The following is a 24,505-nucleotide window of genomic DNA, read 5'->3' as shown; positions in this document are numbered from 1 at the left end:
TTGCCCAAAGTGAGCCTCCATAGGGCAAAGAAGATAAGCATCAGTGGTTTGGTCCAGGCCTCAGTGATTCATTTGTTTTCAAGCTGTCACTTGAAGTACACAAAATACAGTTTCTGAAAGGAAAACAATAATAAGAGCTTTGAGAATTCTGGAGGTGATCCAGCTCCATTTGTGAGATGGAACAGTTTCATTAGATTAGGCTTCTCTGGGAAGCACAAATCGTTTTAGGAAGCATACTGATCTACTCTTAAAGGTTTTAAAGAACATATGGATCCATCTTCAGCCGTGTCAGACCATTGGTCCATAATGGAGCAACAGTAGTTCCCTGGTAGAAGACCTGGCAAATGATCTGAGGTTCAATCCCCAGTATCTCCAGGTAGGGCTGAGAGAGACCCCTGCCTGGAATCCTGGAGAGCCACTGCTACTGGTCAGTGTAGACAATACGGATCTAGATTCACCAATCATCTGACTTGGTATAGGGCAGCTTCCTGTGTTTCTGGGTGCAGTTGGCTCAGGGTTTCCATCTAGCAGAGGCTCTCCACAGTTCCAGACAAGGGACATTCCCAGCCTTGCCTGCAGATGCTAAGGATTGTACTTCTTCATGGAATTGAAGAACAACATGGAATTGGCTGCCCCAAGGGACAGTGATGGCCACCAGCTTCAGTGGCTTTCACAGAGGACCAGGCTATCTCAAAAGCTGCTAGCCAGTATGGCCATGTTCTCCCTCCAGGGTCAGAGGCCATCTGCCTTTGAATATCAGTTGCTGGGACTCCCAAGTGGGGAGACTTGCTGTTGCCCTCAAGTCCTGTGGGTGCCCTTCCCATTAGGGCATCTGGTTGGCCACTGGAAGAACAAGATGCTGGACTAGATGGGCCCCCTTTGGCTGAGGGCCTCAGGAGGCATATTACCCACCTGGGACCTAAATTATGGAGAGTCTTTAAGAACACTTTCAGCAATCCTGTGTTTGTAAGATTTTCTAGTTCCCAGTGGATAGCTCCACTATCCACTCTTAAGGTACAATCACTGGGCTCAAGACCATTGAGCCAATGTGGCTTAATTCTGTGGTAGGATTTAGGTTTGCCTTCTTTAGGTGGGTTAAAGTGCTGTTACCCTGGTGCAACAATGCACTTTCAAAAAGAAGCCGGCTGCTGCATTTAGGCAAGTAACAGAGAACTGAATGGGCAAATGTTTGACCAATGAAACACCTCACCAGCAAATGCTCAGTTAAACATCATCTAGAGGAGTCCAGGATAAACCGGGGATCCTTTTTTTATCTACTGTATTTATATTCCAGTTTTCTCTCCAAGGAACTCAAGGTGGTTCTACTGCTCCTCCTTTAATCCCCACAACATCCCTGTGTGGTAGGTTAGGCTTGTAAGCTTCATGGCTGAGTGGAGATTTCAACCCTGGTTTTCCAGGTCCCAGTCCAACACTCTAACCACTACACTTTCTCTTTTTTAATGTGGCTCCAAACCCCCCTCCCCCCCATGAACCACTTGAAAATTGCTGCTGGTCTTAGCAGACCACCTAGTAATTTTTCTGCCTGTTTTATCATTTGGAATGTACTGTGTTAGGCACTGTATTTTTGTTAACTGAGTTTTTATTTCTAATATTGTATTTTGCTGTATCACAGTCTGAATTCTATGGTATTCTTTTTGCTGCCTCAAAGTTTTGACTTGTGAGGCCTGAAATGTTTGTTCTGTTTGGACTGCTTGTGCCCATCAAGGGAAACGAGGAAGTCAGGTGTGGTAATCTTAGAACTTGGCACTGCTGTGCTGTACATTTCCTGCAGGTAAGATTACATGGAGTTGGTGTATGTGTGTGTTTGTGCAGAGGAATTAAGATGAGTAATTTGTCTTCATGATTAAGTCCATGTTACACTGCAGAAGGTAAATTCACTTTGTCACTCAAACAAGTGCCAAAGAATGTTAGTCCTGTACATTTTGCCTCTACAGCTGGTGGCAGATATGAAAGGGTGGAGTGAGTTCTGAATGGCTTCATTTGATGCATTCCTGAACTAAGTGCTCTTTGTGCAATGCAGGACATGAAGAATTTGGGGCATCCCCATTTTGAGTGGGGCTTGTGCAATAGAGGGTAGGAATAGCATAGCTTGAAAGGGAGTGAAGTGGACTTGTGTTGGACTGGTGATTATGACAAGCACTATAACTTTCTACAGGGAAACACCTTTTCCCCAAGCACACTCAGAACCTTTGGAAAGCCATGAATCTGACCGCAAAATTTCAAAATGCTGTTATGTTGCTGAATAAAATGGAAAGTTTGGAGGAAACATGGAAAGCTCAGAAACCCAGCAATCAAAATAAGTTTGCTGTGGAAAGTCTGTACTGAGAATAATGTTGATCTTAGCAAGTCAAGTACTAGAGGAAGAAGGAACAGCAATTCCCTCAGTGTCATTAAATAACAATTTTACTTCCTCATGAAAGGGGCAACAGGTTAGGAAGGGACACCCAATCATCACTCAGAGGCATCCCTCTGACTAATTTCATTGTTTGCTCATTTTGAAGTAGCTAATGAGGTAAACCTGGTGTCATAAAGGTAGATGCAGCTGAAGCTTTTCAAAGAAGCCAGCCAGTGGGAGCCATGAGTGCCATTTAGCCAGAACCTGAGTCAGGTGGCAGGGAGAGGATCCTAGTGGTGTGGGCATTTCCTGTTCCATTTCCTTGGGAGATGGGAGATCTTCTGGGGGTTTTCCACATGAAGCCCCGCCTGCCAAAGACAACCCTCGAACATGATCCAAGGTCATAGAAGCCCATGCTTAGAACTGGCCAGCAATCCTTTAGTCAAGCCACTTACTGGGTGGGGATTTAGAATGTTGAACGGCACCTGCTGTGCATCAGCTGGGTGCTTAAGCAGGCATTGCTCTCAACTCTCAGCACCCAGGGGTCACCCAGTGCATGGTGGGCCTCCTTCTCTCCCTCTTAGCCTCCAGCAGTCCAGAACTTGGCAGCATGAAGGCTCTGCCCCCCAAAATGTGGGACCAGGGCTTGCTGTGGTTGTGGACCCTCAGCCAGAAAGGACAGAATAATGCTTCAGGAACCGGGACTGGCGATCCATGTCCAGAGACTCAGGCCTGGAACAAAGTAGGTGCTTGATTTACATCCCTATATATGGTTACTGGGTTGGCATGCTTCAGACAGGAGCAAAAAGCTGGTGTGTAATTCAGAGGGTAGGGCTGAGGTGAGAGGAAAGTTTTTTCACCTCGGGCCCACATGATGTTCCACCTGGCACCACTGTCTGCTTCATGCTCAAGTGAGCAGGGACCTTAGATGTTCATGCCCAGATACTAAACCGCAAAATGAAGAGCCGTCATCATGTTCTTGAATGACTCTCCTCTGCCTTTTTCCTGCAGAGCATCAAAGTCAACACAGAGTAATTCTTTTTCTGGCTAGCACCTTTAGAATTTGGTGAGTACTGCTGTGTGGTTTGTCCCACATCAGTTCCTAGACTTCCACTTGGAACAGCACAGCTCCCAAGAGTGATAAGGATCTTTGGGGCAGGCTCCTTTTCTGGAAGACAAAATTTGACTTTCTTTCTTTCTTTACTAAATTTCTGTCCCATCCTTCCTCCCCAAGGAGCTGGGGACAGCAAACTACAAAGTAAGAAAACAAGGCAATTAAAAACAAAAGAAAACAAATAAAAAAAATCAAATGCACCACAGGACATTTTAAAAATTACAACATCTAAGAAGAATGACAAACAGTCGCACACCCTCACACTTAATAATTTCAAGTTTCTTCGAGCCATCAAATGATTGGGTGGAGAGAAATGTTCTTAAATTCCTTCTTAATGTTAACAGAATGGAGGAAAAGAAGAGAAACATCCCTTACCAGGGTGGGCATTTCACCAATGAAAGGACCTGCTGTGGTCAACAGGCAGCAGGCAGCACTGAACCCACCACCACTGGGGTCTCCCCTTCTGATCCTAGGACCCAAGATGGGAGGTATTAGGAGAGGCACTCCTTTAGGCACTTGGGTACCTAAAATTATATTATCAGAGAGAGAGCTAGACTTGAATCCTTCTCTCTAGGCATCATTGCAAGATACACAGCAGGTATATGGAGCCTGATTTCAATATAAGAGATGCCCCTCTCTACCCTTGCCTTTGACAGAAAAGGTGTCTTGTTTTGTGAGACCCTCTCTCATCTATAACTGTTCTGTTCCACTTGGAATGGTCTTTACTTGTTGTATCATTATAATAGTTCTACCTGTTTTCCTAATTGTGCAGTATGTTGATATAATCCACACTGGGACATTATGATGAAGGGTGGTCAAGAAATAATGTATCTATATTTATAAATTTATTTTTAAATTTTGGACATTGTAGATTTGTCCTGGTCTGGCGCACATGTAATGTATATATTTGTTTCTTGGGGAGGAGGAGTAGACAGAGCTTTATATTTTATATAAGTTTATTTAAGTGTTTTATATAAGATTCCCCTGCGATCTTCAGACTGTATATAATTTTTATAGTGATTTTATTTATTATTATATTATTATTTATTACTTTTATCAGTTGCTTTTTTTGCAATCAAATGTCTCAAAATAACTTGACGGAAATCAAACACAGCATAGCTGAAAGCAGTTTAAAGCCATGCTAAGTTTAAAACATTGATGGTAGGTAAAGTGTTCATCTAGCAACCTACTAATACAGACCTCATCCTGCCCACCTACTGAAACACAAGCAACACCACAGGAGGTAACCCTTACTTAGCTGAAAGCCTTGGCCAGCAGAAACATGTAAAAGCTGTACAAAGATGGCACCCGGCAATTCTCCCTGAGAAGAGCACTCCACAGGTAGGGGGCCATGCCTCAAGAGGCCTGGTCTCGTATTGAGGCACTTCCACAGAGACATTGTTGGATAAATTTAAAAAGTGGTTCCTGGACTGGAGGTATCCCTCCTAGAAACCTAAAAGAAAAGGATGCAAGCTCCAAGTGAGAAGATAGGCCTTTATTAAAATACAGTGGTACCTCGAGATGCGAACAGGATCCGTTCCAGAGCCCCGTTTGCATCCTGAAGCGAAAGCAATCCACATCCGTGCGTCTGTGCGTGCACAGGTTGCGTTTTGCCGCTTCTGTGCATGATGTCATTTTGACCGTCTGCACATGCACGCACAGCGAAACCTGGAAGTAATGTGCTCCGTTACTTCCAGGTCACTGACGAGCGCAACCCGAAAATACTTAACTTGAAGCACATTTATCCTGAGGTATGACTGTACAAATGCAAACAGGGCCAGCCCCAGAAGTAAGGAGGAGGCTGCAAAGAACCACATCCAAAGCCATGGGTTTTTCTTGTTTTTACACTTCCAGATTGCACACATCATTTCTATTCAGTACTCAAAGGATCACAGCAATCTTAGCTGTTGCAACCCAGTGTCACCATCCTGGACCAGTCAAAGTCATTTGACTCTTCAGATCAGCCCTCACCATAATATCATGTGATTACATCTAACCATTCTTCAGCGTCTTTCTCTGTTAAGACTTTAACTAATTTTCCTGTTGGTTAAAAGTCTTCCAATGTCGCCTTTCATCCGTCTGCAAAACAATTCAAGATTAATCACAATTACTGTGTCCAGCTGATTCTTTTTTTGTGCACCTTAGATTCTAACAGCTTATTCTTTTCAATGTTCTGTAACGGACATTAGCTACTTACAGTACCTAAAAGCAGCTAGTTCTGTACTGTAAGAGGCAGGTACAGGCTCTTTCAGTTTAGCTAGGCCATAGACTCAAAAGAAAACATAATAACCAAAATACAGTTTTATGAAAATATTATTTTTTCCAACAACATCCCAAACTCACTCTTGGTGGAGAGGGGTCTGTTAATGTCTCATCATCTTTATCATCAGATAATGCATCTTTTTGTACGCCCTTACCCTTATTCACCATTTCCTTATCATCTGGGGCAGCAAGTCTGTACATTCTCTTGCACACCTACCCTAAACTAATCTCCATTTCCTCGTTGTTCCTTTCCCTTATCAATGATTCAAAGATCAGATTCTGTAGTTTAATAGCATCTATCGACATATCCATGGAGTCTGCAGGACACAGAGTTGCAAACCACACTTTGCCAACCTAGCGCCCTCCAGGGGTTGATGTGCATGGTGGTCCATAAGCTCTGGAGGGCACCAAGTTGCTGGAGGCTGCCATACATGGCACACTTTTTCCCTAGTCCAGGCTCCACCAACCAGATGTTTTTGACAACTCACATCAGCCCCAAGCAAAATATCTGGGGGTGCCATGCCAGGTTGTTGAAAGCTATGCAGATCTGCCCATCCTCATCTCTTTTAGGGAAAGGCCATCCTATTTACTCTGGCTTTTATAGTATTCAGAATCCCTTGAATAGTATAGCTGCAGGCCACCATAATCTCTTGAGTGGTGCAAGATTCCAGGGGTTCCAGGTGCTTACCCAGGGTTCATATTTCCTTCGAGAATGAGGCTCAGTGGCAACTGTGGTGTCTTCAGGGCTGGATTTAGGTTTGATGAGGCCCAAAGTTACTGGAGGTAATGGGGCCCTTTATATGTCCAGCTGTCCTTTGTCAACAACAACCCGGTCCTGGTTTTTGTGTTGCATATATGCTATATGGTAATTGATGGACCTAACAAGGTATCTCAAGCCATTTGCACATAACAAAATATGTAGGTTTTATTTATTTTTTCTTATATTTTGGAAATGTACTGTCAGGGAACTGCCATCGGAGAGACAGGTGGTGGACAGGCTCCAGGAGAATAGGAGAGAATCTGCAGCAGAAGAGGGAACCAGCAGGGGGAGTGCAGGAGTCACAGCGGAGGGGAGGCTCTGGGATGCTTCCAGTGAGAGTAGTGGGGAGGTAACGGGACCCCCGTTGGGAACTCCCACCCTTCGCCGGAAACTGTCACGCAGAGAGTCACGAAGGCGCATGTCCGTCAAACAGCTTTTATGTTGGCGTAAATTCCGTAGACGCCCACTGTCAGATTCTACCAGCGACTGACGGAGTCATGCTTTGGGGGCTCCGTTAGTGCATCGGTTTGGATGACCAGCCAAACCCCAGAGGGATCAAGCTTTTACGCACAAGCAGCTCATTATCCCATCACAGCAATCTGACAGTCCTTGAAAGCAGCTTGTGCAAGCAGAAGGCATCATGAGCGAACCAGCCGGAACCGGAGGAGCAGGAGCTGGAGCTGGAGCAGGTCCAAGCCTGGAAGAAAGGTACAGGGCGTTGGAGGTCCAGCTGGCGCTGCAAACGGCGAGGCTCGAGGAGAGGAGGGCTCAAGATGCAGATAAGGGGAAGACCACCCCACTTGCCAGACGGGTGCCTGGACTGGTGCAGAAATTTGGGGGGGATCCCTGGAACTATCAAGCCTTTAGGACAGAGATGCAATATGCTCTCAATCTACTGTTTGATGACTTCCCCGACGAGAACTCTAGAGTGGCGTACGTGATTGGCCATCTAGAGGGAGGGGCGAGGGACTGGATTCGGCCCAGATAATGAAATCTTAAAGGACACAATGAAGTTTTTCCGCGCCATGGACTTGATGTTTTCCAGCGAGATCGAGCAGGGAGTGGTGCGCAGGCAGTTAATGGCGTGTAAACAGGGGAGACGATCTGTACGTGAGTACTGGACTGAGTTCACCATGCTGATTCATAGACTTGGGTGGGACCTTGCTAGTGAACCTATTCAAATGCTGTTTGAAGAAGGTCTCTCTCCGGCAGTGAAAGATGAACTTTCACGGGCGCCTAGGGCGGAGTCTATGGATCAGCTGACTAAATCAGCGCTGTCCATAGGGGCACGCCAGGAAGCTAGAGCTATGGAAAAGCGGGAAGGAAAGGGGGAACGTTGGAAGGACTTCCGCATTCCAGAGATTCCGGAGCAGCCTTTCCCGCCAGCAGAGCCGATGGAACTTGGAACAGCGCGCGCGCGCGCAGTTTCAAACACCAGTGAAGGGCGGAAGAAGGAGGGAAAGAGCGGCAAGAGATGCTATCTCTGCCAACAGCCAGGTCACTTTGCCAGAGTCTGTCCGCAAAGGAAGGAATGGCAAGGGATGGCGGGAACTGTTGGGGGGAAGGAGGAAGAAGAAATCACGGAGCAAGTAAAAGCCAACGCCTGGTTGCCAACATCAGGGCACAGCAGCCAGGCCAGGGAGTAATGAATGTGCCCACGCCGGAACCTCCAAGACCAGCGCTTGTGATAGAGGTGTTGCTGGAACTGGCAAACGGACACCCACTGAAGATAAAAGCGCTATTGGATTCAGGTAGCTCATGTAATTTCATGAGCAAAGAGTTTGCAGCTGAACACCAGATACAGACTATCCCATTGAGTAAGCCTTTGCAGGTTACCACGATTGATGGGAGGGAGCTGTTGGGAGGAGAAGTGAGCCAACAGACTGTACCAATGATAATGAGGGTGGCACGACACACCGAACTGATAGTGTTTAACGTAGCCACCTTGGGAGGAGCTCCTATTATCTTGGGTATGAGCTGGCTGGCGCTACACGATCCGCTAGTAGGCTGGCATCAGAGAGTGGTTTCCTTTGGATCAGCACATTGCCTAGAACACTGCAAGGAGGGAGAGGCTCAGGCAGGCGCCAGGGCCACTCTAGCAGGGATGGAAGTGATGGACAAGGGGAGGGTGCCACCACAATACGCTGACTTGATTGACGTATTCAGCGAAAAAGAAGCAGATAAACTGCCCCCGCACAGACCCTTTGATTGTCAAATTACCTTACTCCCAGGAGCACAATTGCCAGTGGGCAAGCTGTATGCAATGTCAGACAGTGAGATGCAGGAGTTAAGGGAGTTCATTGACAAGAATCTCAAGCGAGGTTTCATCAGAGAGTCACGAGCGGTGGGGGGCAGCCCAGTGTTCTTTGTGGACAAAAAAAACACGGGCAAGCCCAGGCTTGTATGTGATTTCAGGGCCCTAAATGCAGTGTCAGAACCAGTGACTTTCCCTATGCCTAGAATTGATGACATTCTAACACAGGTGAGAAAAGGGAAAATTTTTACCAAGCTGGACCTTAGGGGGGCATATAACTTGATACGTGTGAGAAAGGGGGATGAGTGGAAGACCACTATGTTCACCCCCTTGGGGGCCTTTGAGTACCTCGTTATGCCTTTCGGATTACAAGCGGGCTCCGCCTGCTTTCAATCATTCATGAATCACGTCCTGGGGCCACTGCTCTACAAGAACTGCGTAGCGTTCTTAGATGACGTCCTGGTGTACTCAGACAATGAGGAGCAGCATGTGCGAGATGTAAGAGAGGTACTGAGCAAGCTGCGAGAAAACCGGCTGTGGGTGAAGCTGGAGAAGTGTCAGTTTCATACCAAGGAGGTGGAATTCCTGGGGTACCGGTTGTCTGACAAGGGATTGGCCATGGATCCCAGCAAGGTTCAAGCGGTACTGGAATGGAAAACACCAAAGACCAAGAAGGACGTGCAAAGGTTCCTGGGCTTCGGAAACTTCTATAGGAAGTTCATCAAAAACTTTGCCCATTTAACAGCGCCCATCACGGATTGTCTTAGTAGCAAAAAGAAATTTGTTTGGACGGGAGAAGCGCAGAGGGCGTTCGAACGCTTAAAGCAGGCGTTTGCGTCGGAAGAGCAACTTTTGCACGTGGATCTACAACAACCAATGAGAGTGGAGACTGACGCGTCAGACCGAGCGGTGGGGGCCGTTCTTCTCCAGCCGGGAAAAGATACGTCTGAATGGAGACCGTGTGCATTCTTCTCGCGGAAGTTGAACAAATCCGAGAGGAACTACACAGTGTACGACCGAGAACTGCTCGCCATTCATGAAGCATTCCGGAAATGGCGGCACTTGCTGATTGGGGCGCAGCACAAGGTTCAAGTCCGAACTGACCACAAAAATCTGGAATACTGGAGAACAGCCCGAGTGCTGAACCAGAGACAAGTGAGATGGGCCCAGGAGTTCTCCAAATTCCACTTTGAGATTCGTTACGTGCCCGGCTCCGAGAACGTGAGGGCGGACGCTCTTTCCAGGAAACCTGAGTACTTAGAGGGGGAGGGAGCGCCTGAGGCAAGGCATGTAATCCCTGAAGACCGCTGGGTGTGTGGGGCGGCATTGGTGGGGCAGAGGGAACTGATAGAGGGTACGGAGAACGATGAATACGCCCAAGAGAAACTCAGAGAGCTCCGGAGGACAGAGGAGAACACAGGGGGGTTCGAAGAAAAGAACGGGGCGTTGTATTACAAAGGGGCACTGTACATACCCGACGGGGAACTGAGGGGCAGAGTACTCAAGCAGTTGCATGACAGCCCCACAGCGGGACATTTTGGACAGCACAAAACCATGTGGTTGGTTACCAGGGAGTTTTGGTGGCCCAAGGTGAGGGAGGACGTACGGGAATATGTCAGGGGGTGCGACAGGTGCCAGCGAGCGAAAGGAGAGAGGGTGGCGCCAGCGGGGCTATTACAACCCTTACCCACGCCCGAAAGGCCATGGGAGGCAGTATCCATAGATTTTATGACGGACCTGCCAAAATCCAAAGGCAAAACAGCTGTCATGGTGGTGGTAGATCAATTAACCAAGATGTGTCATTTTATAGCTTGTTCACATGCAGTCACAGCGGAGGAAACCGCCAAGTTGTTTGTAGAACATATTTTTAAGTTGCATGGCGCCCCCTTGAGGGTTTTGAGCGACAGAGGGAAACAATTTACTTCCAGGTTCTGGAGGAAACTTATGAGCTTACTGCACGTAGAACTCAATTTCTCAACTGCCCGGCACCCAGAAACCAATGGGCAAGCGGAAAGGGCAAATGGGATTTTACAACAATACCTGAGGTGTTATGTAAAAGACAGAGAAAATGATTGGGTGGATAAGTTACCTCTAGCAGAATTTGCCTACAACAACGCGGAGAACGTGTCCACAGGGATGAGTCCCTTCCTGGCAAATTATGGGTGTCACCCCCGGGCATTCCCAGGAGAGGGAGGGGAGAGGTGGAGCGTGCCGGCGGCAGAATATTTTTTTGAAGAGATGGAGGCGATCCACCGTCAGCTTCAACTTAACTTAGAGAAAGCCAAGGAAGAATATAAGAAGCAAGCAGACAGAAATAGGAGGGAAGGTGAAACTATAAGGGTGGGGGACCGGGTGTGGTTGTCCACCCAAGGGCTACCGTTCAAGGGCGGGAGTAAGAAATTGAGGCCCAAAAGATTGGGACCCTTTGAGGTCATACAGCAGGTCAACCCAGTGGCATTCAAACTCAGGCTGCCCAGTCACATGAAATTACACCCAGTATTTCACAGGTCATTACTGTCGCCGTACCGAGAGGGACGTGAGTGGGGGGAGCGTGAGAGAGAGGCCACCCAAACGCCCGTGATAGAAGAGAGAGAGCGCGACATGAACGTGGCAGGAATCATTGATTCCAGGTGGAAGGGGAATCAGGTGGAATATCTGGTAGAATGGGAGGGGGAAGTAGAGTCGGAAAACACTTGGGTACCAGCAGAGGTAGTCAATGACGAGGTTTTAATAGAAACATTTCATCAGCGTTTCCCAAGAAAACCGCAACCCGTGGCACGATTTAGAAGGGAACACTTTGGGACCACCGATGAGGAAGGAGAGTTTGAAGGGTTCCCAGAGTCAGGGGTGGGTGAGGAAGCCGACTCCGACGAAGAAGAGGAAGACGGGGAGAGAGACGGTACGCCGTGGCTAGAAGTGTTAGAATCCTCGGACGACGAGGAGAGTTCCTTCAGGGGCTTTCCGCCCTCACCGCCAGTGGGAGAGGAGGCGGGAGGGGGTGAAGGGGGCCCTGGGGGGGAGGTGGATGTCAGGGAACTGCCATCGGAGAGACAGGTGGTGGACAGGCTCCAGGAGAATAGGAGAGAATCTGCAGCAGAAGAGGGAACCAGCAGGGGGAGTGCAGGAGTCACAGCGGAGGGGAGGCTCTGGGATGCTTCCAGTGAGAGTAGTGGGGAGGTAACGGGACCCCCGTTGGGAACTCCCACCCTTCGCTGGAAACTGTCACGCAGAGAGTCACGAAGGCGCATGTCCGTCAAACAGCTTTTATGTTGGCGTAAATTCCGTAGACGCCCACTGTCAGATTCTACCAGCGACTGACGGAGTCATGCTTTGGGGGCTCCGTTAGTGCATCGGTTTGGATGACCAGCCAAACCCCAGAGGGATCAAGCTTTTACGCACAAGCAGCTCATTATCCCATCACATGTACATCCAGGTTTTTTCCTTTATTTTTTAGGGGGGCCCCAAGAGAGTGGGGCCCTAAGCTATAGTTTGCTTAGCTTACACGTGAATTCGGCACTGGGTGTCTTCATGATATATGGGTTATTTGAACATATATACCACTGGAGCCTATGATGGAGGGGCTCACAACATTAACACCCCAGAAGGACTTGTTTCTTTTTTTAAAAAAATATTTATTAAAGTTTTTAAATATAAATGCACAAATAATAAACAATCTTACTTCTGTCACAAACATAGTTTCATCACTTCTTTGGACTCCCTCACGTCTCCCGCTCCCATTTACATCGTTAAAAGTTTTTTCCAAACAAATTATCAACTTGTTTACAAATCTCATGTCCAGTCATTCGAATATGATCTAGCAATTCTTCCAAAAAAATTTATATTTTCTTTAATCTCACTTATCATCAAATTTTAATTCTAATTTAGTGGTGGCCGATTTTTTATAATCTAGCATCCTTCTTAACATTCAGCCAGATTACAATATTTTTGTAGATACATCTTAAATTTCTTCCAATCTTCCTCCATCTTCTCTTCTCCCAGGTCTCGGATTCTGCCAGTCATCTCGGCCAGTTGCATATAGTCCATCAGCTGCATCTGCCACTCTTCCAGTGTGGGTAGATCTTGAGTTTTCCAGTTTTTTGCGATGAGTATCCTTGCTGCCGTTGTTGCGTACATAAAAAATGTTCGGTCCTTCTTTAACACCTTCTGGCCGACAATACCCAGGAGGAAAGCCTCTGGTTTCTTAGTGAAGGTATACTTAAATACCTTTTTCAGCTCATTATATATCATTTCCCAGAAGGCCTTCACCTTAGGGCATGTCCACCAGAGGTGAAAGAATGTTCCTTCATTTTCTTTACATTTCCAACATTTATTATCAGACGAATGGTATATTTTGGCAAGTTTGACTGGGGTCATGTACCATCTATATATCATTTTCATTATATTTTCCTTCAGAGCATTACATGCGGTGAAGTTCAGCCCAGTGGTCCACAACCTTTCCCAATCCTCAAACATAATGTTATGCCCAATGTCCTGCGCCCACTTTATCATAACCGATTTAACCAATTCATCTTGTGTATTCCATTTTAACAGCAAGTTATACATTCTAGATAGTACCTTAGTCTTTGGTTCTAACAATTCTGTTTCTAACTTCGATTTCTCCACCTGGAACCCTAACTTTTTGTCATTTTTAAAAACTTCTTTAATCTGAGCGTAATGTAACCAGTCTCGCACCTTATCCTTCATTTTCTCCAAACTCTGCAATTTCCAATTGTCTCCATCTTTTTCCAGTATTTCCCAATATTTTGGCCATTTGGCCTCCATATTGGGTCTTTTTCGGGCCTTAGCTTCCAGAGGTGAAAGCCACCTTGGAGTTTTATTCTCCAATAAGTCTTTATATTTTGTCCAGACATTGAACACTGCTTTCCTGACAATATGGTTCTTAAAGGCCTTATTGATCTTAACTTTGTCATACCATAAGTATGCATGCCAACCAAAAGCATTGTTAAAGCCTTCCAGGTCTAATACATCAGTGTCTTCGAGAAGTAGCCAGTCTTTTAGCCAGCAGAAAGCTGCGGCTTCATAGTACAACTTTAAGTCTGGCAGGGCAAAGCCCCCTCTTTCTTTCGCATCTGTTAATATCTTAAACTTAATTCTGGGCTTTTTGCCCTGCCAGACAAATTTAGATATATCTTTCTGCCACTTCCGGAAGCACTCCGTCTTGTCCACAATCTGTAGTGTTTGAAACAAAAACAACATTTTTGGCAATACATTCATCTTAATAGCAGCAATTCGGCCTAACAAAGAAAGCTTCAGTTTTGTCCAACTGTCCAAGTCTCTCTTAATTTCAGACCAACATTTTTCATAGTTATCCTTAAATAGACTCAGATTTTTTGCTGTTATGTTTACCCCTAGGTACTTTACCTTTTTAACCATAGTTAGTTCTGTTTCTCTCTGAAACCGTTCTGACTCTGTATCTGTCAAATTTTTTCCCAACACCTTGGTTTTCTGTTTGTTTAATTTAAATCCCGCCACCCGACCAAAGTCCTGAATCAATTGTAATACTCTTTTCGTACTAGATTCTGGCTCCTGCAGGGTCAAAACTAGGTCATCTGCAAAAGCTTTAAGTTTGTATTGTTTCGCTCCGACCTGAATCCAGGACTTGTTTCTCCCCTAGCCACAGTCTTGGATTCCAGCAGAAATCAGGCATGGCTCTGCCTCCCAGCTGCCCAGGTTGCAGCCTGCTTGCTTCCAGCTTCTAGCTTGCACACACAACCCCCAACTCTGGTCTATGTCTTTCTAACTACCAGCAAGTTGAGACCATAATGTCCATATAAAACATACCCTAATAATAATAAAAGCAACACTCAGGCTCTCTACTTAATAAACAAAACCTCAACCTCTCCCTAGTCCAAAAATCATTCACATCAGACCAGCATTTCTTCCCCTTTAATCCCCTACCCCACCCAGAACTCTGGACAGCTGTTGGTGTCATTGGTGGATGGGTACAGTGTCCTCCAGGGATGGCTCCTTGCTCCTGACACAATGGAGTGTCTGCAGTGCCATACAGAATCCTAGGGTGGGGCTGTGGCTAGCTGGAAAGCGAAATGGCAGCATAGCTCTTTGTTTCCAATCTAAGCAGACTGGATCCCAGCAGTGTTGTGTCCTTTTTGACACCTGGGACACATGCATGTGTGTGTGTGTGTGCGCGCGCGTGTGTGTGCTGGGCAGGGCCACAGAAGCCACTGCACCAGGCCAGCGATTACCACCAACACTGCTGAGCACACGTCCACCAGGTGCAGAGGGTTCATGCAGCCCGTGCACCAGCTCAGCCCTGGCCACCTGAGCCAAGCAGGGCTGTGCCCCTGCCCACACATGTGGAGCCTGGTAGACCAATGCAGCTCTTGGTGGGCAAATCCCCCCTGATGCTGGCCAGGCAGCCATTCAGTGAGGGGACTGGGCATGCAGCAGCAGCAGCAGCACCAACAGGCAGGGTGGGATGGGACACTCTGTGCTCACACCCCCATTCTACGCCCGTGATGGATCCTACTGACATCTAATCAAAAAGTTTTACACAGCCTCAGCAAGGTTAGATCTTCAGGAAGAAGTAGAGGGAGCTCTGCCTGAGTCTTCAGAGGAGGTCTCAGATGCTGACATGGCCAAAGGCAACATGAAGGACCAAGAAGGCGGGGAAGTTCTGCTACAATGGAGGAGGACAGAGACTCAGATGTGTACAATAATAAAAAAGGCAGGCACCGGCCTTGGACGGGAGAGCAGCCCCAGCTCTGCTTGAGCAGAAATTTGATATGCTATCTCGCTAAATGTCAGATATTATTAAAGCAGCAAATAATGCACACAATCTAACCAATCTGTCGGTAAACAGCCTTGAAACTGTTGTTTAGCTTGTTTTCTGCTCTGCTCCTGTAACCCTGGGAGTGATGGGGGGGGGGCAGCCTGAAACGCACCCGGAAGCCTAGGCAACATTGCTTCTCAAGGGTGCCGCTGATAAAATCTGCTTCCCCTGTTCCTCCTTCCAATGAGATTTCAGGTTCAGGGTTTGAAACCTGAGTTAGCCCATCCTTGATAAAAGTCATGAATGAAGGACAGCCCACCTAGGGACCCTATCTGAATCATTTGGAGCTCATTCTGGAGGAAACACAATGTATGCATTTCACACTTCAAAAGAAATGTACATGTAACCTTGTGACATCCTTCCTGACTCAAAAACAAACAAACAACAACACAAAAAACCAGACAGCTTCCAAGATGAATCATATCCCCTTCCTGGGCTCAGAAGACAAGGCCTGAGAGTTTGTCCCCTTCTGAAGAAGTAAAGCTGACTCCAAACTGAAAATTCCATGCAAAATTTGATGAAATCTGTGCAACAGTGCAACAGTGATGAAATAGATGCCTCCTCTTGTTGTGTATGAAGATCCACTATGCTCTTGTGCAACCATCTTGCACTCATTGTCAACTGATCTGACAGGTTTCATTGGCCATGGCAGGCACCATTCATCTTCTAGGTTGGTCTATTTTGGAAATGCACCATTCATTTCCCCCCTGAAGCAACATTGATCTGTCTGCTTGGTCTACTCCCATGCTCCCTTGACTGTTGAAACCCAGTGCCAAATTCTCCATACTAATGTGATACCTGCTTGGAAGACCAGCCAGTGCCCAGCTGAAGACTTTTCAGCATTTTAGTTCCTGACTCCTCTTTCTGCATGCCATCCCTTTTTATGTTAAGGACAGCATAGGAGCCAACTCCTAGGTGCTGAGGGATCTTTGCCCCCCCTAAAATATTTGAGGAGGCCCCCAGGTTGATGGGCATTGCCATTCAAATGGTGTGCATGCACTGTGTCATGTGATTGATTATGCAGGGTGGGGCTTACCTCCCCCCCCCCAATATTTTATTCAAGTTGGCACTCCTGAAAGGCAGAGCAAATTGAAACCTGAACCCCATAGAGCTGACGTGGTACCCTTCCACAAGATGTGGGGGTGAGGATTTCATTCCCCTGCTCTGGAACTCTGTCAAGTGAAAATGCCTTGACGTTGATGTTGGACTACAACTCCCATCTTCCTTGATGGCTGCTCATGCTGGCTGAGGCTGATGGAGTTTGTAGTCCAAGAACATTTGGAACACACCATGTTGGCTACCCATACAGTCTGATGAAGAGTGCTGGTGAACTCCAAAGCTTGCTCCCTATTAATTTTGAATGCAAATGTTGTATTGGCAAGCTGAGATATTTCTATACATACTTTGCATATCTGCGTTCACTGGGTTTGGCGGGGGGAGGGTGGGGAGCGAGAAACCAGCATGTTCTCACAAACACTTGATGACTATTGCAAAGGAGTCCATAATTTTCTTATATGGGGGAACTCTTCTTCAACATGTATTGCATAAAAACAAATAAGGAAGGTGGCCAAAGGAGCACAAAAGGAAGCAGTCACATTGGCAAATAATCTGGCAGGATAAAGCATCTATTGACGTATAGCCTCAGTTTCTACCACATGCAGGTTGCTGTTGCTGAACAGGTTTGCGTGCTGTGTATTGCAATTCTAGTTAGGCAAGTTTGGATTGATACTTTTTAAAAATAAAAATAAAAATGGTTGCATCACCAGAAAAAACAACTCTGTTAACCACACAAGTCAGAGGATGCACTGAGGACCATAAGAAGGAAATTGGAAGCATTTCATGAAAAAGTGCACTTCTCCAGTTAAGCCACCATCTAAGGATGGCTGCCTGTGATGCTGGAGAGCTGCTGCCATTCAGTGTTGGTGATACTGGCCTGGATGTGCCAAGGATCTGACTCAAAAGGGTAAGATGACTTCATTTGCTCATGTTGAACACCTTGAGATTTCATACATCCACCCACACAGGTAAATGGAGCAAATTCCAGCTGGATATGGAAGTCTTTTATGTTCTATAGAAAAGCCTTTTCAGTGGCAGCCTCATACCTGGTGAGCCACTAGCTTCTGTTTTCCCACAATAAAATTCATATCTCAGCACCTTTCCCAGCCTGGTGCCCCCCAGATGTTTTGGACTACAACTCAGGTTAGCCAAGGCCAAGCTACTTTATGGAACATCTTGCCTCATGAAATATACCTTGCTCCTGCATCGATACCCAAAGACCGTTGGATTCTGGCAGACTTTTTACGTTTTAGCCTTTTTTCAAACACCAACCTTGTCACCTTGCACAATTATTTTATATTGCTTCAAATGTCATTTCAATGTTAAAAGCCATAAGCCGCCCGGTGTGCTGTTTTTTTGCACCAGAAGAGCAGGAAACAAAGGTTTCCAAAAAGAAACAGATTGTGCTGATGTGCCACCGCAATAGTTTACCAGAATTTATGAGCAGGTCAAAGAGAGCGTATGTGCACCGATTCAACCTCCTTTGAAAATGACTTACATTTTGAGTATTTCCTCGTGAATTGTGACATTTATTGTTTCTTTGAAAGCAAAGATTTGGAGCCGCTCGCCAGGAGAAGGTAGGCTGGCTCCTCACCTTCAGTGAAACCTGGAAGACCTCAGCAGCATGTATAAGGCTCAAGAAATGTTTAGGAAGCCCCATTCTGCGGCCAAAGGCCTTAGAAGTATTTTTTGGCACATTCCCAACCCCAACCTCCCAATTAGATGGGAATGTGTTGGAAACTAGATGGTTGGACTGAGACACCCTAGAGAAACTTCCCCCATCAACTACTGAACGGCTGTTTATGTAACAGCAGCACAGGAACAAGAGGAAGGTTCAACATTCCCAGGAATGTGAGTCAATCAAAAACTGAAACTGCCTGGGGAAATTGAAAGAATGATTCATGGAAGAATCCTTGCACTGCCCAGATCCAGGAATTTTGGAAGAAGGAGGTGGACGACAGTGGCCTTGAGTATCTCATAAGTAGCAGCAAGTCCTGTTGCCTCTCATCTGAAGAGCAGAGCAGTTGCGGTTTTCCTCCCCATCTCGGCACTGGGCTGAGCAAAGAGATTTCAAGCACTCTGCCCATCCCAGCGCTGTGATGGGGAGGAAATTGTCCCCCCAGGCCCTTGTCCTTTGCTGAGGATTTGACAGGAGAGGGGTTGCCAGCTGGTCACTGTGATGCTCTGATGTGTGCATGTGAGGTGGGAGTTGGCAGTGGCCACAGCCATCACTGACACACTAGCCCCGGATGGGAGGCAGGGGGGCCCTTTGGCTGCGGGGAAAAGGGCTGGTCACTGCTGCCATCTCTAATCCCAGTGAACCCAGACATGTTCTGCACCGTAATGCAAAGCGGTCTGTGCATCCTCCTCTGCTGCCCCATCTCCATTGTGAGTTTCTATCACAGCGTCAGAAACCCAAGGCAGGGGCAGCCTGTTCCTCTGTATCATTGCCAAGTCCAACGATGCTCAACTCGGCTGATGTCAAGGATTATAAGGATGGGGAGAAATCAGTCTCACTTGCATTCCAAGGCGAATCTGCCTGATTTGCACATGATCCAAAACACAACTTTCCTTCCAGATTCTCCAAATTCTGCAGTGCACTTCTCTAGCCAAGTAATGTGTACAAAAACACATTCACTTGGGTAAAGTGTGTCTAAAATGTACTATTGGTTAAAATAACGTGGAAAGATGCTAAAGACACATCTGTAGGCCCCTTCGATGTCTATTTCAGGACTCGCCTTATTTCTGTGGCTGTAAGTTGTTTTAAACTGTACTTAGCCATTGTGTTGTAATGGTTGTAACTGCCACAAGAACATAAGAATAGTCTGCTGGATCAAGCAAGTGGCCCAACATCCTGTTCCATACCCTCCAACACTTCTCCAATGAAAATAGGGATGTCCCATTCCACAATCAAATCAGAAACTGGGACGGCTTCTCTAAATCAGGGACATCCCTGGAAAATAGGGACACTTGGAGAGTCTGCTGTTCTCACAGTGGCCAACCAGATGCCCCAGTGGAAAACCCAGAGGCAGAATTCGAGTACAAGAGCACTTTCCCCTCCCTAGGAGGGCAACCAGAAGCACTTTTGCCTCTGACTGTGGCGGTAGAGCATAGCCCTCCTGGCGAGTAGCCATGGGTAGCCTTCTTCTCCTTGAGTTTGCCCAATACTCTTTTAAAGCCACCCTAGTTGATTGCCTCCTGGTGGAGCAAGTTCCACACTTAGACTATGTGCTGCTTGGAAAAAATACTGTCTTTTATCTTTCCTAAATCTTCCAGGATTCAGCTTCATTCGATGTCCACGAGTTCCAGTGTTATGAGAGAGGGAGAAAAACTTTTCTCTACCCATTTTCTCCATGCATTTGACTGCATGCCAAGCATAATTTCACAAACTTCAGTCATGCTGCTCCTTACTCACCTTTTCTCTAAACTAAGAAGTCTCAAATGCTACAACATTTCTTCAGAGGGGAGTCACCCCCACCCCCTTGATTATTTTTCAGTTGCCCTTATCTGAACCTTTTCCAACTCCACAATAGCCTTTTTGAGGTGAGTTGGCCAGAACTGTCCATATGACTCCAAATGTGGTTGCACCATAGATTTCTATAATGGCATCTGCCGTTTTATTTTCAATTCTTTTCCTAATGATCCCTAGCATGGAATTTGCCTTTTCTACAGCCACTGCATACTGGCTCAACATCTTCATCAAGCTATCTCATATGAAGGTCTGTCATTTCCAGTTCAGATCCCATTAGCACATATGTGTATCACTTCACACTTGTTACCACTGAATTGCATTTGCTATTTTACTGCCCATTCCACCCGTTTGGAGAAGTCGTTTTGGAGCTCTTTGCAATCTCTTTTTGTTTTAGCAACCCTGAACAATTTAGTGTCATTGGCAAATTTGGCCACCGCACTGTTTGTTCCTAACTCTAGATCATTTATGAACAAGTTAAAAAGCACAGGCTCCCATACCAATCCTTATGGGACTCCACTTTCTGCTTCTTCCAGTCAGAGAACTGCCCCTGATACCTTGGTGGTAAAGGGAGGGCTAATAATAATAATAATAATAATAATAATAAGCACTGCTCTGCAAAGATGTCCATATTAGGCAAGATTGTATGCAAACATTTGTATATTGGGAGAAATTCACACTAAAATCAGATGAATTTCCATGAGGACTTCAAAAAATCCACAAACTAAATTTAAGGTTGGAAAAATGAGTACAGGCAGCTTCCAATTTTCACAGGGGTTACATTCCAAGGTACCGTGCATTTAAGCGAAATCGCATATATTTGAAATACCACTGGAAAAGTCCACCCTCACTCTGCCCCTTTCTGTGAAGTTTACAGCAGGTCACTTCCAGGTTCCGCACTATGCACGTGTGCGCAGTTGCACACATACTGAATGCGTGTGAATGGGGTGTGTGTGCCTGTAACTGATATAGCACAATTTTAGCATTTTTGCCAAGCCAATGGTGCACATTGCACCATTAGAGTTAGAGTTAGAACAGGGATGGTTAGCTCTCTCTGTGTTGTTGGACCACAACTCCCATCAGCCCCCACCAGCAGGACCAATGTCCAGGGAGGCTGGGAGCTGTAACCCAGCAACATTTGGAGAACTACAAATTCCCCATTCCTGAAGGGTTTAAAAAACAACAACAACAACAACAACAAAACCCTGATTGATCGTGCTGTGCTGCATCATGGTCCTCAACCACCAAGTCTTTCCCACCCACACATATTCATAGATTTCATTAAATCTGAGAAGCCAAATACCGTATTTTTTTGCACCATAACACTCACTTTTTTCCTCCTAGAAAGTAAGGGGAAATGTCTGTACGTGTTATGGAGGGAATGCCCACAGGTGGCATGCCTACGGATTTTCCTCCTCTAAAAACGTGCGTTTTATGGTCAGGTGTGTGTTATAGAGCGAAAAATACGGTAAATTACACAGAAATATGCAATATGAGTACAGTGGTACCTCGGGTTAAGAACTTAATTCATTCTGGAGGTCCGTTCTTAACCTGAAACTGTTTTTAACCTGAGGTACCACTTTAGCTATTGGGGCCTCCTGCTGTCGCCGCCACACAATTTCTGTTCTCATCCTGAAGCAGAGTTCTTAACCCGAGGTACTATTTCTGGGTTAGCGGAGTCTGTAACCTGAAGCGCCTGTAACCTGAAGCGTCTGTAACCCGAGGTACCACTGTAATAAAAAAAATCCCAGGTTGACAAAATTGATGGTGATACAGAACTGGGGTTATCTTTGGTCAGAGTCCGAATACACATGTGCCTTTGTTCTGCTTAAGGTAACTCCTGAAACTATGTCTGGACGAGAATTGGAATGCCAGGCACACCCATTTGGCCTGGAAGCAACTTGGAGCTCTCTGTGTTGAACTAACCTTGCTTTGACAGTCACTCAGCTCTGCAATTCCATCACCTGGGCAGCACCTCTTGAGCCATACTGTTTGACCTGGGTGTTCTCCTTCTGCCAACCTGCTTGTGTAAGGGCTGCCTCTCGCATATGTCAGACGGGGTGCCCAGCCTGGTCTTGTAAGACAGTCACTCATCTCCACCACAATGGCATCTAAGTCCCTGGCATGCACTCATTGCTCCTGCCAGCACTTTTCAGGGAAGACTTCCTGTTAAGGGACACCTCGCTTCCATGAGTGGCATGTGGGCAGACTTGCCCTACAAGTTGATTTACTCTGTAGATCTTGCATTTTCCACCTGCAAGTTGAGGGATGAGAACCTGTCTGAAAGTGTTTGGGTGAAAACAGAAACAAGTTGGCTGGCATACCTGTCTCTTGTCCTAGGCAAGAGGGCAGAAGGTTCCAGTGCAGTGAAGAAAAGAAAGGGCTATTTTGAAACCCCTGATACAAAGGTCTCCTAAGCATAAGAACACAAAGGTGGCTTGCTGGATTAGGCCAACGGGCGCCAATCTAGTCCACCTTTCAGTTCTCACAGTGGCCAACCAGGGGCCCGTGGGAAGCCTGGAAACAGGAACAGAGAACCAGACCACTCTCCCCACTTGTGGTTTCCAGAAACTGGTAGCCAGAGGCTGACTGTGGAAGTGCATCACAGCCATCACTGCTAGAGGCTACTGGCAGTCCCCAATAGCCTTCTCCTCCATGAATTTGTCCAGCCCCCTTTTAAAACCATCCAAGTTGGTGGCCATAACTAACTCTTCCTGTGGGTGTGAGTTCCACAGTTTAACTAATATATTGGGGAAAGTGTTACAAAGTGAGGAAAGATAACTTACAGATCTATAAACAGCAGCTGCCACTTATTCTTAAAAGAATCAATTATGAATTTTCCTTTTCTCATTCATGTTTGGTTATTAGAAGGGTGGGGACTCCCCCCTCCTAAATGTCACAACTCCATGGCACAGAAACAACAAGCTTTCCCCTTCGCTTTCAGCATCACTTGCAGCTTGGAACTGGCCTCCCCCAGTTAATCGACTAAACGTTTTGTTACTTAATTGGCTGGTTAATCTGCCAATCACATGGATTTAAGGCTGTAATCCCAACACAACCATTCCTGGGGATAACATCCGCTGAGCACCTTGGGGCTTGCTTCTGAATAAACACGTATTTATTTGTTATCTCTTTGCTTACATTTATATCCCACCTTTTTCTCCAAGGAGCTAAAGCAACTGGCCCAAGGTCACACCCAGTGAGTGGGGATTTGAATCCTGGTCTCCCAGGTCTCAACCCAGTACTCTAACCGCCAGAGTTTCCAAAAACAACTGAGGACATTTGCTGCTGTTGTTCTAACAGTCTTTCCCAGCTGGATAAATGGGTCTTCACTGTGAGTTGTATACTTTGTGTGGTTTTGTTTTTGTTTTAAATCTGCTGTTTTTTATATTTCTAACTAGGTTGTTTTTTGCAGGTTCTAGTGTACATTGCCTGAGACAACTGTGTAGAAAGTGAATAATAATAGCAGCTTGGTTCCTCCTCACCCCCATAACTCCAAATCCTGCTTGAACTGCCTTTCAGACTCCTTCTTGTAAGGCCAAGCCCACCCCTCTCCACCCAGAGAAAATGCCAGAAGTCTGTTTCACAGCAGTCACCATAGCCTTGCAGTTGCCAGCCTAGTTACACACACTGGTTATATTTTTTTTAAGAAGGAAATAATGTAAATATCCCCCGGACACCCATGTTTCCCCCACCCCCTATGAGGATTAAATTCTGTTTATCTTGCAGTGTTGACACTTTGCTTTCTGGGCACCTTGTGCTTGTACCTTTAAAAAGAAAGGAACAAAACACCACAGTAGCATGACATCATTAACATTGCAAAACATACTTTCATCCTGCTAAGCAGGGATGAATGTGACTGCACAGTGCGGTTGGCATCAGGGTGTGTTGCCAAGTAAATACAGATTATCTCAGAGGAGCCTTCCATAATCATTAAGGCAAGATGCCAATAGAGTGTTTGTTTGTTTTTTTAAAAAATAATCATAACAAAAACCTTCCACCAAGCCTGGGGTTGTTATAAGCCTAAGGGCTGTTTGTTATCCACCTGAGGAGTAGGGTTTCAATATCATTGTTCTGTGCCAGCTCCTTAGCAGTAGAAATTCCTCCCCATGCCTCTGTGGAGGAAGTCAAACTGCTGTGTTAGCAGCACTGAAGTGACCCCTCAGGGGCACAAGCTTGGGCAGTGTGTCTGGAGGTCCTGGGCTGCCCAGATGGCAAGACCCCTCCCTCTCGGCCTCACTGATATGGTCCAAAGGAAAGCAGAGCAAGATGTTTGGCACCAGCTGGGCTGCAGGAGTTGCTGGAAGGTGACGTACAAGGCGCCACCCGACCCTTCTTAGGGACTCCAGATTTCTGTAGGTTTACTCCTTAGCCTTTTCTTCTCCTGAAGATATCTTGCAAGGCAGTAGAGGTTTAAGATCAG

The 24,505-nt window shown here is 46.3% G+C and overlaps 1 protein-coding gene and 1 long non-coding RNA gene across 7 annotated transcripts in view; one reads left to right on the top strand and one right to left on the bottom strand.

Moving 5' to 3' along the window:
• The window catches only part of LOC309333405, a 61,161-nt gene that overhangs the window by 27,465 nt on the left and 9,191 nt on the right, over positions 1-24,505 (bottom strand). For 3 of the 6 annotated variants that reach the window (XR_014152491.1, XR_014152493.1, XR_014152494.1), the window contains exon 3: positions 3,411-3,607. The exons of the other annotated variants lie outside the window; for them this stretch is intronic. This is a non-coding gene — a long non-coding RNA (uncharacterized lncRNA). The remainder of the gene's footprint in view (positions 1-3,410; positions 3,608-24,505) is intronic. 6 annotated transcript variants of the gene reach the window in all.
• Positions 2,535-24,505, top strand: part of SLC6A14 (solute carrier family 6 member 14) — a 62,062-nt gene continuing 40,091 nt past the window's right edge. Inside the window, exon 1 of the mRNA XM_081846763.1 lies at positions 2,535-3,098. Within this exon, the coding sequence (XP_081702889.1) occupies positions 2,913-3,098 (186 nt within the window). The 5' untranslated portion in view covers positions 2,535-2,912. The remainder of the gene's footprint in view (positions 3,099-24,505) is intronic.

Source organism: Podarcis erhardii (genome assembly GCF_964252035.2).
Source record: "Podarcis erhardii genome assembly, chromosome: Z".
Lineage (NCBI taxonomy): Eukaryota > Metazoa > Chordata > Lepidosauria > Squamata > Lacertidae > Podarcis > Podarcis erhardii.
Note: the sequence above shows the minus strand (reverse complement) of the source record. Positions and strands in the feature narration are given on the sequence as shown.